General features: G+C 64.2%; 1 protein-coding gene across 1 annotated transcript in view; it reads right to left on the reverse strand.

The window, feature by feature from the left end:
- LOC306771315 (pleckstrin homology domain-containing family A member 1-like) overlaps positions 1-13,831 on the reverse strand; it is a 72,446-nt gene that overhangs the window by 23,819 nt on the left and 34,796 nt on the right. Inside the window, exons 7-8 of the mRNA XM_079260473.1 lie at positions 2,292-2,420; positions 2,155-2,223 (exon numbers count right to left, since the gene is read on the reverse strand). Coding sequence (XP_079116599.1) covers positions 2,155-2,223; positions 2,292-2,420 — 198 coding nt within the window. The remainder of the gene's footprint in view (positions 1-2,154; positions 2,224-2,291; positions 2,421-13,831) is intronic.

Below are 13,831 nucleotides of genomic sequence, written 5' to 3' on the forward strand. Positions count from 1 at the left end.
GGGTCAGGATGCCACGCAGGAACACGGGACGTGTCTCAGGGTCAGGATGCCACGCAGGAACACGGGACGTGTCTCAGGGTCAGGACGCCACGCAGGAACACGGGACGTGTCTCAGGGTCAGGACGCCACGCAGGAACACGGGACGTGTCTCAGGGTCAGGACGCCACGCAGGAACACGGGACGTGTCTCAGGGTCAGGACGCCACGCAGGAACACGGGACGTGTCTCAGGGTCAGGACGCCACGCAGGAACACGGGACGTGTCTCAGGGTCAGGATGCCACGCAGGAACACGGGACGTGTCTCAGGGTCAGGACGCCACGCAGGAACACGGGACGTGTCTCAGGGTCAGGATGCCACGCAGGAACACGGGACGTGTCTCAGGGTCAGGATGCCACGCAGGAACACGGGACGTGTCTCAGGGTCAGGACGCCACGCAGGAACACGGGACGTGTCTCAGGGTCAGGACGCCACGCAGGAACACGGGACGTGTCTCAGGGTCAGGATGCCACGCAGGAACACGGGACGTGTCTCAGGGTCAGGACGCCACGCAGGAACACGGGACGTGTCTCAGGGTCAGGATGCCACGCAGGAACACGGGACGTGTCTCAGGGTCAGGACGCCACGCAGGAACACGGGACGTGTCTCAGGGTCAGGACGCCACGCAGGAACACGGGACGTGTCTCAGGGTCAGGATGCCACGCAGGAACACGGGACGTGTCTCAGGGTCAGGATGCCACGCAGGAACACGGGACGTGTCTCAGGGTCAGGATGCCACGCAGGAACACGGGACGTGTCTCAGGGTCAGGAACACGGGACGTGTCTCAGGGTCAGGACGCCACGCAGGAACACGGGACGTGTCTCAGGGTCAGGACGCCACGCAGGAACACGGGACGTGTCTCAGGGTCAGGACGCCACGCAGGAACACGGGACGTGTCTCAGGGTCAGGATGCCACGCAGGAACACGGGACGTGTCTCAGGGTCAGGACGCCACGCAGGAACACGGGACGTGTCTCAGGGTCAGGACGCCACGCAGGAACACGGGACGTGTCTCAGGGTCAGGATGCCACGCAGGAACACGGGACGTGTCTCAGGGTCAGGATGCCACGCAGGAACACGGGACGTGTCTCAGGGTCAGGACGCCACGCAGGAACACGGGACGTGTCTCAGGGTCAGGACGCCACGCAGGAACACGGGACGTGTCTCAGGGTCAGGACGCCACGCAGGAACACGGGACGTGTCTCAGGGTCAGGACGCCACGCAGGAACACGGGACGTGTCTCAGGGTCAGGATGCCACGCAGGAACACGGGACGTGTCTCAGGGTCAGGATGCCACGCAGGAACACGGGACGTGTCTCAGGGTCAGGACGCCACGCAGGAAGACGGGACGTGTCTCAGGGTCAGGATGCCACGCAGGAACACGGGACGTGTCTCAGGGTCAGGACGCCACGCAGGAAGACGGGACGTGTCTCAGGGTCAGGATGCCACGCAGGAACACGGGACGTGTCTCAGGGTCAGGATGCCACGCAGGAACACGGGACGTGTCTCAGGGTCAGGATGCCACGCAGGAACACGGGACGTGTCTCAGGGTCAGGATGCCACGCAGGAACACGGGACGTGTCTCAGGGTCAGGACGCCACGCAGGAACACGGGACGTGTCTCAGGGTCAGGACGCCACGCAGGAACACGGGACGTGTCTCAGGGTCAGGACGCCACGCAGGAACACGGGACGTGTCTCAGGGTCAGGATGCCACGCAGGAACACGGGACGTGTCTCAGGGTCAGGACGCCACGCAGGAACACGGGACGTGTCTCAGGGTCAGGACGCCACGCAGGAACACGGGACGTGTCTCAGGGTCAGGACGCCACGCAGGAACACGGGACGTGTCTCAGGGTCAGGATGCCACGCAGGAACACGGGACGTGTCTCAGGGTCAGGACGCCACGCAGGAACACGGGACGTGTCTCAGGGTCAGGACGCCACGCAGGAACACGGGACGTGTCTCAGGGTCAGGACGCCACGCAGGAACACGGGACGTGTCTCAGGGTCAGGACGCCACGCAGGAACACGGGACGTGTCTCAGGGTCAGGACGCCACGCAGGAACACGGGACGTGTCTCAGGGTCAGGACGCCACGCAGGACGCCATGGTTGTCTCACCAGGTCGGATTTGTAGTAGCTGACGGCGTTTTCGTCCAGAACGAAGTACCTCCTCTTCCAGGACTTCATCTGAAAGCAGCAGCAGACGTCAGTGGAAAGTTGTGTGTTGGGTGGAACGGTGGAGGTTCCAAACTCACCACCGCTCCTTGTTTCACACAGAATCCGGCCTTGATGAAGGTCTGGTCCTGGGCTGCTCTGGACAGGTAGACGGGCAGCTGAGTCTGGGTCCGTTTCCCCCGGTCCGACCCGTTCTGGCCGTTGTGCTCCTTCAGAACACAGAGGGAACCGTGAAACACCGAGAACACAGAACATCTCATGCGGGACCCGATGCGTTCAGGGACCAGGCTGCGGGACCCGATGCGTTCAGGGACCAGGCTGCGGGACCCGATGCGTTCAGGGACCAGGCTGCGGTCCCGATGCGTTCAGGGACCAGGCTGCGGTCCCGATGCGTTCAGGGACCAGGCTGCGGGACCCGATGCGTTCAGGGACCAGGCTGCGGTCCCGATGCGTTCAGGGACCAGGCTGCGGGACCCGATGCGTTCAGGGACCAGGCTGCGGGACCCGATGCGTTCAGGGACCAGGCTGCGGTCCCGATGCGTTCAGGGACCAGGCTGCGGTCCCGATGCGTTCAGGGACCAGGCTGAGGGACCCGATGCGTTCAGGGACCAGGCTGCGGGACCCGATGCGTTCAGGGACCAGGCTGCGGGACCCGATGCGTTCAGGGACCAGGCTGCGGGACCCGATGCGTTCAGGGACCAGGCTGCGGTCCCGATGCGTTCAGGGACCAGGCTGAGGGACCCGATGCCTTCAGGGACCAGGCTGCGGGACCCGATGCGTTCAGGGACCAGGCTGCGGGACCCGATGCGTTCAGGGACCAGGCTGCGGTCCCGATGCGTTCAGGGAACAGGCTGCGGGACCCGATGCGTTCAGGGACCAGGCTGCGGTCCCGATGCGTTCAGGGAACAGGCTGCGGGACCCGATGCGTTCAGGGACCAGGCTGCGGTCCCGATGCGTTCAGGGACCAGGCTGCGGACCCGATGCGTTCAGGGACCAGGCTGCGGGACCCGATGCGTTCAGGGACCAGGCTGCGGTCCCGATGCGTTCAGGGAACAGGCTGCGGGACCCGATGCGTTCAGGGACCAGGCTGCGGGACCCGATGCGTTCAGGGAACAGGCTGCGGGACCCGATGCGTTCAGGGACCAGGCTGCGGTCCCGATGCGTTCAGGGACCAGGCTGCGGGACCCGATGCGTTCAGGGACCAGGCTGCGGGACCCGATGCGTTCAGGGACCAGGCTGCGGGACCCGATGCGTTCAGGGACCAGGCTGCGGGACCCGATGCGTTCAGGGACCAGGCTGCGGTCCCGATGCGTTCAGGGACCAGGCTGCGGTCCCGATGCGTTCAGGGACCAGGCTGCGGGACCCGATGCGTTCAGGGACCAGGCTGCGGTCCCGATGCGTTCAGGGAACAGGCTGCGGGACCCGATGCGTTCAGGGAACAGGCTGCGGTCCCCGATGCGTTCAGGGACCAGGCTGCGGGACCCGATGCGTTCAGGGACCAGGCTGCGGTCCCGATGCGTTCAGGGACCAGGCTGCGGTCCCGATGCGTTCAGGGACCAGGCTGCGGTCCCGATGCGTTCAGGGACCAGGCTGCGTGACCCGATGCGTTCAGGGACCAGGCTGCGTGACCCGATGCGTTCAGGGACCAGGCTGCGGACCCGATGCGTTCAGGGACCAGGCTGCGGGACCCGATGCGTTCAGGGACCAGGCTGCGGGACCCGATGCGTTCAGGGAACAGGCTGCGGGACCCGATGCGTTCAGGGACCAGGCTGCGGGACCCGATGCGTTCAGGGAACAGGCTGCGGGACCCGATGCGTTCAGGGACCAGGCTGCGGTCCCGATGCGTTCAGGGACCAGGCTGCGGGACCCGATGCGTTCAGGGACCAGGCTGCGGGACCCGATGCGTTCAGGGACCAGGCTGCGGGACCCGATGCGTTCAGGGACCAGGCTGCGGGACCCGATGCGTTCAGGGAACAGGCTGCGGTCCCGATGCGTTCAGGGACCAGGCTGCGGTCCCGATGCGTTCAGGGACCAGGCTGCGGTCCCGATGCGTTCAGGGACCAGGCTGCGGGACCCGATGCGTTCAGGGACCAGGCTGCGGTCCCGATGCGTTCAGGGACCAGGCTGCGGGACCCGATGCGTTCAGGGAACAGGCTGCGGTCCCCGATGCGTTCAGGGACCAGGCTGCGGTCCCCGATGCGTTCAGGGACCAGGCTGCGGGACCCGATGCGTTCAGGGACCAGGCTGCGGGACCCGATGCGTTCAGGGACCAGGCTGCGGGACCCGATGCGTTCAGGGACCAGGCTGCGGTCCCGATGCGTTCAGGGACCAGGCTGCGGTCCCGATGCGTTCAGGGACCAGGCTGCGGTCCCGATGCGTTCAGGGACCAGGCTGCGTGACCCGATGCGTTCAGGGACCAGGCTGCGTGACCCGATGCGTTCAGGGACCAGGCTGCGGGACCCGATGCGTTCAGGGACCAGGCTGCGGGACCCGATGCGTTCAGGGACCAGGCTGCGGGACCCGATGCGTTCAGGGACCAGGCTGCGGTCCCCGATGCCTTCAGGGACCAGGCTGCGGGACCCGATGCGTTCAGGGACCAGGCTGCGGGACCCGATGCGTTCAGGGACCAGGCTGCGGGACCCGATGCGTTCAGGGACCAGGCTGCGGGACCCGATGCGTTCAGGGACCAGGCTGCGGGACCCGATGCCTTCAGGGACCAGGCTGAGGGACCCGATGCGTTCAGGGACCAGGCTGCGGGACCCGATGCGTTCAGGGACCAGGCAGCGGGACCCGATGCGTTCAGGGACCAGGCTGCGGTCCCGATGCGTTCAGGGACCAGGCTGCGGGACCCGATGCGTTCAGGGACCAGGCTGCGGTCCCGATGCGTTCAGGGACCAGGCTGCGGTCCCCGATGCGTTCAGGGACCAGGCTGCGGTCCCCGATGCGTTCAGGGACCAGGCTGCGGACCCGATGCGTTCAGGGACCAGGCAGCGGGACCCGATGCGTTCAGGGACCAGGCTGCGGGACCCGATGCCTTCAGGGACCAGGCTGAGGGACCCGATGCGTTCAGGGACCAGGCTGCGGGACCCGATGCGTTCAGGGACCAGGCTGCGGACCCGATGCGTTCAGGGACCAGGCTGCGGTCCCGATGCCTTCAGGGACCAGGCTGCGGGACCCGATGCGTTCAGGGACCAGGCTGCGGGACCCGATGCGTTCAGGGACCAGGCTGCGGGACCCGATGCGTTCAGGGACCAGGCTGCGGGACCCGATGCGTTCAGGGACCAGGCTGCGGGACCCGATGCGTTCAGGGACCAGGCTGCGGGACCCGATGCGTTCAGGGACCAGGCTGCGGGACCCGATGCGTTCAGGGACCAGGCTGCGGGACCCGATGCGTTCAGGGACCAGGCTGCGGGACCCGATGCGTTCAGGGACCAGGCTGCGGTCCTGATGCGTTCAGGGACCAGGCTGCGGTCCCGATGCGTTCAGGGACCAGGCTGCGGGACCCGATGCGTTCAGGGACCAGGCTGCGGGACACGATGCGTTCAGGGACCAGGCTGCGGGACCCGATGCGTTCAGGGACCAGGCTGCGGTCCCGATGCGTTCAGGGACCAGGCTGCGGGACCCGATGCGTTCAGGGACCAGGCTGCGGGACCCGATGCGTTCAGGGACCAGGCTGCGGTCCCGATGCGTTCAGGGACCAGGCTGCGGTCCCGATGCGTTCAGGGACCAGGCTGCGGGACCCGATGCGTTCAGGGACCAGGCTGCGGTCCCGATGCGTTCAGGGACCAGGCTGCGGGACCCGATGCGTTCAGGGACCAGGCTGCGGGACCCGATGCGTTCAGGGACCAGGCTGCGGGACCCGATGCGTTCAGGGACCAGGCTGCGGTCCCGATGCGTTCAGGGACCAGGCTGCGGGACCCGATGCGTTCAGGGACCAGGCTGCGGGACCCGATGCGTTCAGGGACCAGGCTGCGGGACCCGATGCGTTCAGGGACCAGGCTGCGGTCCCCGATGCGTTCAGGGACCAGGCTGCGGTCCCGATGCGTTCAGGGACCAGGCTGCGGTCCCGATGCGTTCAGGGACCAGGCTGCGGGACCCGATGCGTTCAGGGACCAGGCAGCGGTCCCGATGCGTTCAGGGACCAGGCTGCGGGACCCGATGCGTTCAGGGACCAGGCTGCGGTCCCGATGCGTTCAGGGACCAGGCTGCGGGACCCGATGCGTTCAGGGAACAGGCTGCGGGACCCGATGCGTTCAGGGACCAGGCTGCGGGACCCGATGCGTTCAGGGACCAGGCTGCGGTCCCGATGCGTTCAGGGACCAGGCTGCGGTCCCGATGCGTTCAGGGACCAGGCTGCGGTCCCGATGCGTTCAGGGACCAGGCTGCGGGACCCGATGCGTTCAGGGACCAGGCTGCGGGACCCGATGCGTTCAGGGACCAGGCTGCGGGACCCGATGCGTTCAGGGACCAGGCTGCGGGACCCGATGCGTTCAGGGACCAGGCTGCGGGACCCGATGCGTTCAGGGACCAGGCTGCGGGACCCGATGCGTTCAGGGACCAGGGTGCGGGACCCGATGCGTTCAGGGACCAGGCTGCGGACCCGATGCGTTCAGGGACCAGGCTGCGGGACCCGATGCGTTCAGGGACCAGGCTGCGGGACCCGATGCGTTCAGGGACCAGGCTGCGGTCCCGATGCGTTCAGGGAACAGGCTGCGGGACCCGATGCGTTCAGGGACCAGGCTGCGGTCCCGATGCGTTCAGGGAACAGGCTGCGGGACCCGATGCGTTCAGGGACCAGGCTGCGGGACCCGATGCGTTCAGGGACCAGGCTGCGGTCAGGGACCAGGCTGCGGGACCCGATGCGTTCAGGGACCAGGCTGCGGGACCCGATGCGTTCAGGGACCAGGCTGCGGTCCCGATGCGTTCAGGGACCAGGCTGCGGTCCCGATGCGTTCAGGGACCAGGCTGCGGTCCCGATGCGTTCAGGGACCAGGCTGCGGACCCGATGCGTTCAGGGACCAGGCTGCGGGACCCGATGCGTTCAGGGACCAGGCTGCGGTCCCGATGCGTTCAGGGACCAGGCTGCGGGACCCGATGCGTTCAGGTAACAGGCTGCGGTCCCGATGCGTTCAGGGACCAGGCAGCGGTCCCGATGCGTTCAGGGACCAGGCTGCGGGACCCGATGCGTTCAGGGACCAGGCTGCGGGACCCGATGCGTTCAGGGACCAGGCTGCGGGACCCGATGCGTTCAGGGACCAGGCTGCGGGACCCGATGCGTTCAGGGACCAGGCTGCGGTCCCGATGCGTTCAGGGACCAGGCTGCGGGACCCGATGCGTTCAGGGACCAGGCTGCGTGACCCGATGCGTTCAGGGACCAGGCTGCGGGACCCGATGCGTTCAGGGACCAGGCTGCGGGACCCGATGCGTTCAGGGACCAGGCTGCGGTCCAGATGCGTTCAGGGACCAGGCTGCGGTCCCGATGCGTTCAGGGACCAGGCTGCGGTCCCGATGCGTTCAGGGACCAGGCTGCGGACCCGATGCGTTCAGGGACCAGGCTGCGGACCCGATGCGTTCAGGGACCAGGCTGCGGACCCGAGCAGCAACACGTATTGACGTCGTGGCAGCAACACGTACCGACGTCGTGGCAGCAACACGTATTGACGTCGTGGCAGCAACACGTATTGACGTCGTGGCAGCAACACGTACCGACGTCGTGGCAGCAACACGTATTGACGTCGTGGCAGCAACACGTATTGACGTCGTGGCAGCAACACGTACCGACGTCGTGGCAGCAACACGTACCGACGTTGTGGCAGCAACACGTACCGACGTCGTGGCAGCAACACGTATTGACGTCGTGGCAGCAACACGTATTGACGTCGTGGCAGCAACACGTATTGACGTCGTGGCAGCAACACGTACCGACGTCGTGGCAGCAACACGTACCGACGTTGTGGAAGCAACACGTACCGACGTCGTGGCAGCAACACGTATTGACGTCGTGCTGCAACACGTACCGACGTCGTGGCAGCAACACGTACCGACGTCGTGGCAGCAACACGTACCGACGTCGTGGCAGCAACACGTACCGACGTCGTGGCAGCAACACGTATTGACGTCGTGGCAGCAACACGTATTGACGTCGTGGCAGCAACACGTACCGACGTCGTGGCAGCAACACGTATTGACGTCGTGGCAGCAACACGTATTGACGTCGTGGCAGCAACACGTACCGACATCGTGCTGCAACACGTACCGACGTCGTGCTGCAACACGTACCGACGTCGTGGCAGCAACACGTACCGACGTCGTGGCAGCAACACGTACCGACGTCGTGGCAGCAACACGTACCGACGTCGTGGCAGCAACACGTACTGACGTCGTGCTGCAACACGTCAGTACGACGTCGTGGCAGCAACACGTACCGACGTCGTGCTGCAACACGTACTGACGTCGTGGCAGCAACACGTACCGACGTCGTGCTGCAACACGTACTGACGTCGTGGCAGCAACACGTACTGACGTCGTGGCAGCAACACGTACCGACGTCGTGCTGCAACATGTACCGACGTTGGGGAGCAACACGTACCGACGTCGTGCGGCAACACATACCGACGTCGTGGCAGCAACACGTACCGACGTTGTGGCAGCAACACGTACCGACGTCGTGCTGCAACACGTACCGACGTTGGGGAGCAACACGTACCGACGTCGTGCGGCAACACATACCGACGTTGTGGCAGCAACACGTACCGACGTCGTGCTGCAACACATACCGACGTTGTGGCAGCAACACGTACCGACGTCGTGCTGCAACACGTACCGACGTCGTGAGGCAACACGTACCGACGTCGTGAGGCAACACGTACCGACGTCGTGCTGCAACACGTACCGACGTCGTGAGGCAACATGTACCGACGTTGGGGAGCAACACGTACCGACGTCGTGAGGCAACACGTACCGACGTCGTGCTGCAACACGTACCGACGTCGTGCTGCAACACGTACCGACGTCGTGCTGCAACACGTACCGACGTCGTGAGGCAACACGTACCGACGTCGTGAGGCAACACGTACCGACGTCGTGAGGCAACACGTACCGACGTCGTGCTGCAACACGTACCGACGTCGTGAGGCAACACGTACCGACGTCGTGAGGCAACACGTACCGACGTCGTGAGGCAACACGTACCGACGTCGTGCTGCAACACGTACCAACGTCGTGAGGCAACACGTACCGACGTTGTGAGGCAACACGTACCGACGTCGTGCTGCAACACGTACCGACGTCGTGCTGCAACACGCACCGACGTCGTGGCAGCAACACGTACCGACGTCGTGGCAGCAACACGTACCGACGTCGTGCTGCAACACGTACCGACGTCGTGGCAGCAACACGTACCGACGTCGTGCTGCAACACGTACCGACGTCGTGGCAGCAACACGTACCGACGTCGTGGCAGCAACACGTACCGACGTCGTGCTGCAACACGTACCGACGTCGTGCTGCAACACGTACCGACGTCGTGGCAGCAACACGTACCGACGTCGTGGCAGCAACACGTATTGACGTCGTGGCAGCAACACGTATTGACGTCGTGGCAGCAACACGTACCGACGTTGTGGCAGCAACACGTACCGACGTCGTGGCAGCAACACGTACCGACGTCGTGGCAGCAACACGTATTGACGTCGTGCTGCAACAAGTACCGACGTCGTGCTGCAACACGTACCGACGTCGTGCTGCAACACGTACCGACGTCGTGGCAGCAACACGTACCGACGTCGTGGCAGCAACACGTACCGACGTCGTGGCAGCAACACGTACCGACGTCGTGGCAGCAACACGTATTGACGTCGTGGCAGCAACACGTACCGACGTCGTGGCAGCAACACGTACCGACGTCGTGGCAGCAACACGTACCGACGTCGTGGCAGCAACACGTACCGACGTCGTGGCAGCAACACGTACCGACGTCGTGCTGCAACACGTACCGACGTCGTGGCAGCAACACGTACCGACGTCGTGGCAGCAACACGTATTGACGTCGTGGCAGCAACACGTACCGACGTCGTGGCAGCAACACGTACCGACGTCGTGCTGCAACACGTACCGACGTCGTGGCAGCAACACGTATTGACGTCGTGGCAGCAACACGTACCGACGTCGTGGCAGCAACACGTACCGACGTCGTGCTGCAACACGTACCGACGTCGTGGCAGCAACACGTACCGACGTCGTGGCAGCAACACGTATTGACGTCGTGGCAGCAACACGTACCGACGTCGTGCTGCAACACGTACCGACGTCGTGCTGCAACACGTACCGACGTCGTGCTGCAACACGTACCGACGTCGTGGCAGCAACACGTACCGACGTCGTGCTGCAACACGTACCGACGTCGTGCTGCAACACGTACCGACGTCGTGGCAGCAACACGTACCGACGTCGTGGCAGCAACACGTACCGACGTCGTGGCAGCAACACGTACCGACGTCGTGGCAGCAACACGTACTGACGTCGTGCTGCAACACGTCAGTACGACGTCGTGGCAGCAACACGTACCGACGTCGTGCTGCAACACGTACTGACGTCGTGAGGCAACACGTACCGACGTCGTGCTGCAACACGTACCGACGTCGTGAGGCAACACGTACCGACGTCGTGCTACAACACGTACCGACGTCGTGAGGCAACACGTACCGACGTTGTGAGGCAACACGTACCGACGTCGTGCTGCAACACGTACCGACGTCGTGAGGCAACACGTACCGACGTCGTGCTGCAACACGTACCGACGTCGTGAGGCAACACGTACCGACGTCGTGAGGCAACACGTACCGACGTTGTGGCAGCAACACGTACCGACGTCGTGCTGCAACACGTACCGACGTCGTGGCAGCAACACGTACCGACGTCGTGCTGCAACACGCACCGACGTCGTGGCAGCAACACGTACCGACGTCGTGGCAGCAACACGTACCGACGTCGTGCTGCAACACGTACCGATGTCGTGGCAGCAACACGTACCGACGTCGTGGCAGCAACACGTACCGACGTCGTGCTGCAACACGTACCGACGTCGTGGCAGCAACACGTACCGACGTCGTGGCAGCAACACGTATTGACGTCGTGGCAGCAACACGTATTGACGTCGTGGCAGCAACACGTACCGACGTTGTGGCAGCAACACGTACCGACGTTGTGGCAGCAACACGTACCGACGTTGTGGCAGCAACACGTATTGACGTCGTGGCAGCAACACGTACCGACGTCGTGGCAGCAACACGTATTGACGTCGTGCTGCAACAAGTACCGACGTCGTGCTGCAACACGTACCGACGTCGTGCTGCAACACGTACCGACGTCGTGGCAGCAACACGTACCGACGTCGTGGCAGCAACACGTACCGACGTCGTGGCAGCAACACGTACCGACGTCGTGGCAGCAACACGTATTGACGTCGTGGCAGCAACACGTACCGACGTCGTGGCAGCAACACGTACCGACGTCGTGGCAGCAACACGTACCGACGTCGTGGCAGCAACACGTACCGACGTCGTGCTGCAACACGTACCGACGTCGTGGCAGCAACACGTACCGACGTCGTGGCAGCAACACGTATTGACGTCGTGGCAGCAACACGTACCGACGTCGTGGCAGCAACACGTACCGACGTCGTGCTGCAACACGTACCGACGTCGTGGCAGCAACACGTACCGACGTCGTGGCAGCAACACGTATTGACGTCGTGGCAGCAACACGTACCGACGTCGTGCTGCAACACGTACCGACGTCGTGCTGCAACACGTACCGACGTCGTGCTGCAACACGTACCGACGTCGTGGCAGCAACACGTACCGACGTCGTGCTGCAACACGTACCGACGTCGTGCTGCAACACGTACCGACGTCGTGCTGCAACACGTACCGACGTCGTGGCAGCAACACGTACCGACGTCGTGGCAGCAACACGTACCGACGTCGTGGCAGCAACACGTACCGACGTCGTGGCAGCAACACGTACTGACGTCGTGCTGCAACACGTCAGTACGACGTCGTGGCAGCAACACGTACCGACGTCGTGCTGCAACACGTACTGACGTCGTGGCAGCAACACGTACCGACGTCGTGCTGCAACACGTACTGACGTCGTGCTGCAACACGTACTGACGTCGTGGCAGCAACACGTACTGACGTCGTGGCAGCAACACGTACCGACGTCGTGCTGCAACATGTACCGACGTTGGGGAGCAACACGTACCGACGTCGTGCGGCAACACATACCGACGTCGTGGCAGCAACACGTACCGACGTTGTGGCAGCAACACGTACCGACGTCGTGCTGCAACACGTACCGACGTTGGGGAGCAACACGTACCGACGTCGTGCTGCAACACGTACCGACGTCGTGCTGCAACACGTACCGACGTTGTGGCAGCAACACGTACCGACGTCGTGCGGCAACACATACCGACGTTGTGGCAGCAACACGTACCGACGTCGTGCTGCAACACATACCGACGTTGTGGCAGCAACACGTACCGACGTCGTGCTGCAACACGTACCGACGTCGTGAGGCAACACGTACCGACGCCGTGAGGCAACACGTACCGACGTCGTGAGGCAACACGTACCGACGTCGTGAGGCAACACGTACCGACGTCGTGCTGCAACACGTACCGACGTCGTGAGGCAACATGTACCGACGTTGGGGAGCAACACGTACCGACGTCGTGAGGCAACACGTACCGACGTCGTGCTGCAACACGTACCGACGTCGTGCTGCAACACGTACCGACGTCGTGCTGCAACACGTACCGACGTCGTGAGGCAACACGTACCGACGTCGTGAGGCAACACGTACCGACGTCGTGAGGCAACACGTACCGACGTCGTGCTGCAACACGTACCGACGTCGTGAGGCAACACGTACCGACGTCGTGAGGCAACACGTACCGACGTCGTGAGGCAACACGTACCGACGTCGTGCTGCAACACGTACCGACGTCGTGCTGCAACACGTACCGACGTCGTGCTGCAACACGTACCGACGTCGTGAGGCAACACGTACCGACGTCGTGAGGCAACACGTACCGACGTCGTGCTGCAACACGTACCGACGTCGTGCTGCAACACGTACCGACGTCGTGAGGCAACACGTACCGACGTCGTGAGGCAACACGTACCGACGTCGTGAGGCAACACGTACCGACGTTGTGAGGCAACACGTACCGACGTTGTGAGGCAACACGTACCGACGTCGTGCTGCAACACGTACCGACGTCGTGAGGCAACACGTACCGACGTCGTGCTGCAACACGTACCGACGTCGTGCTGCAACACGTACCGACGTCGTGCTGCAACACGTACCGACGTCGTGAGGCAACACGTACCGACGTCGTGCTGCAACACGTACCGACGTCGTGAGGCAACACGTACCGACGTCGTGCTACAACACGTACCGACGTCGTGCTGCAACACGTACCGACGTCGTGCTGCAACACGTACCGACGTCGTGCTGCAACACGTACCGACGTCGTGAGGCAACACGTACCGACGTCGTGAGGCAACACGTACCGACGTCGTGCTGCAACACGTACCGACGTCGTGCTGCAACA

The sequence above is a fragment of the Telmatherina bonti genome (assembly GCF_933228915.1).
Source record: "Telmatherina bonti genome assembly, chromosome: 21".
In the NCBI taxonomy this organism is placed as follows: Eukaryota; Metazoa; Chordata; class Actinopteri; order Atheriniformes; family Telmatherinidae; genus Telmatherina; species Telmatherina bonti.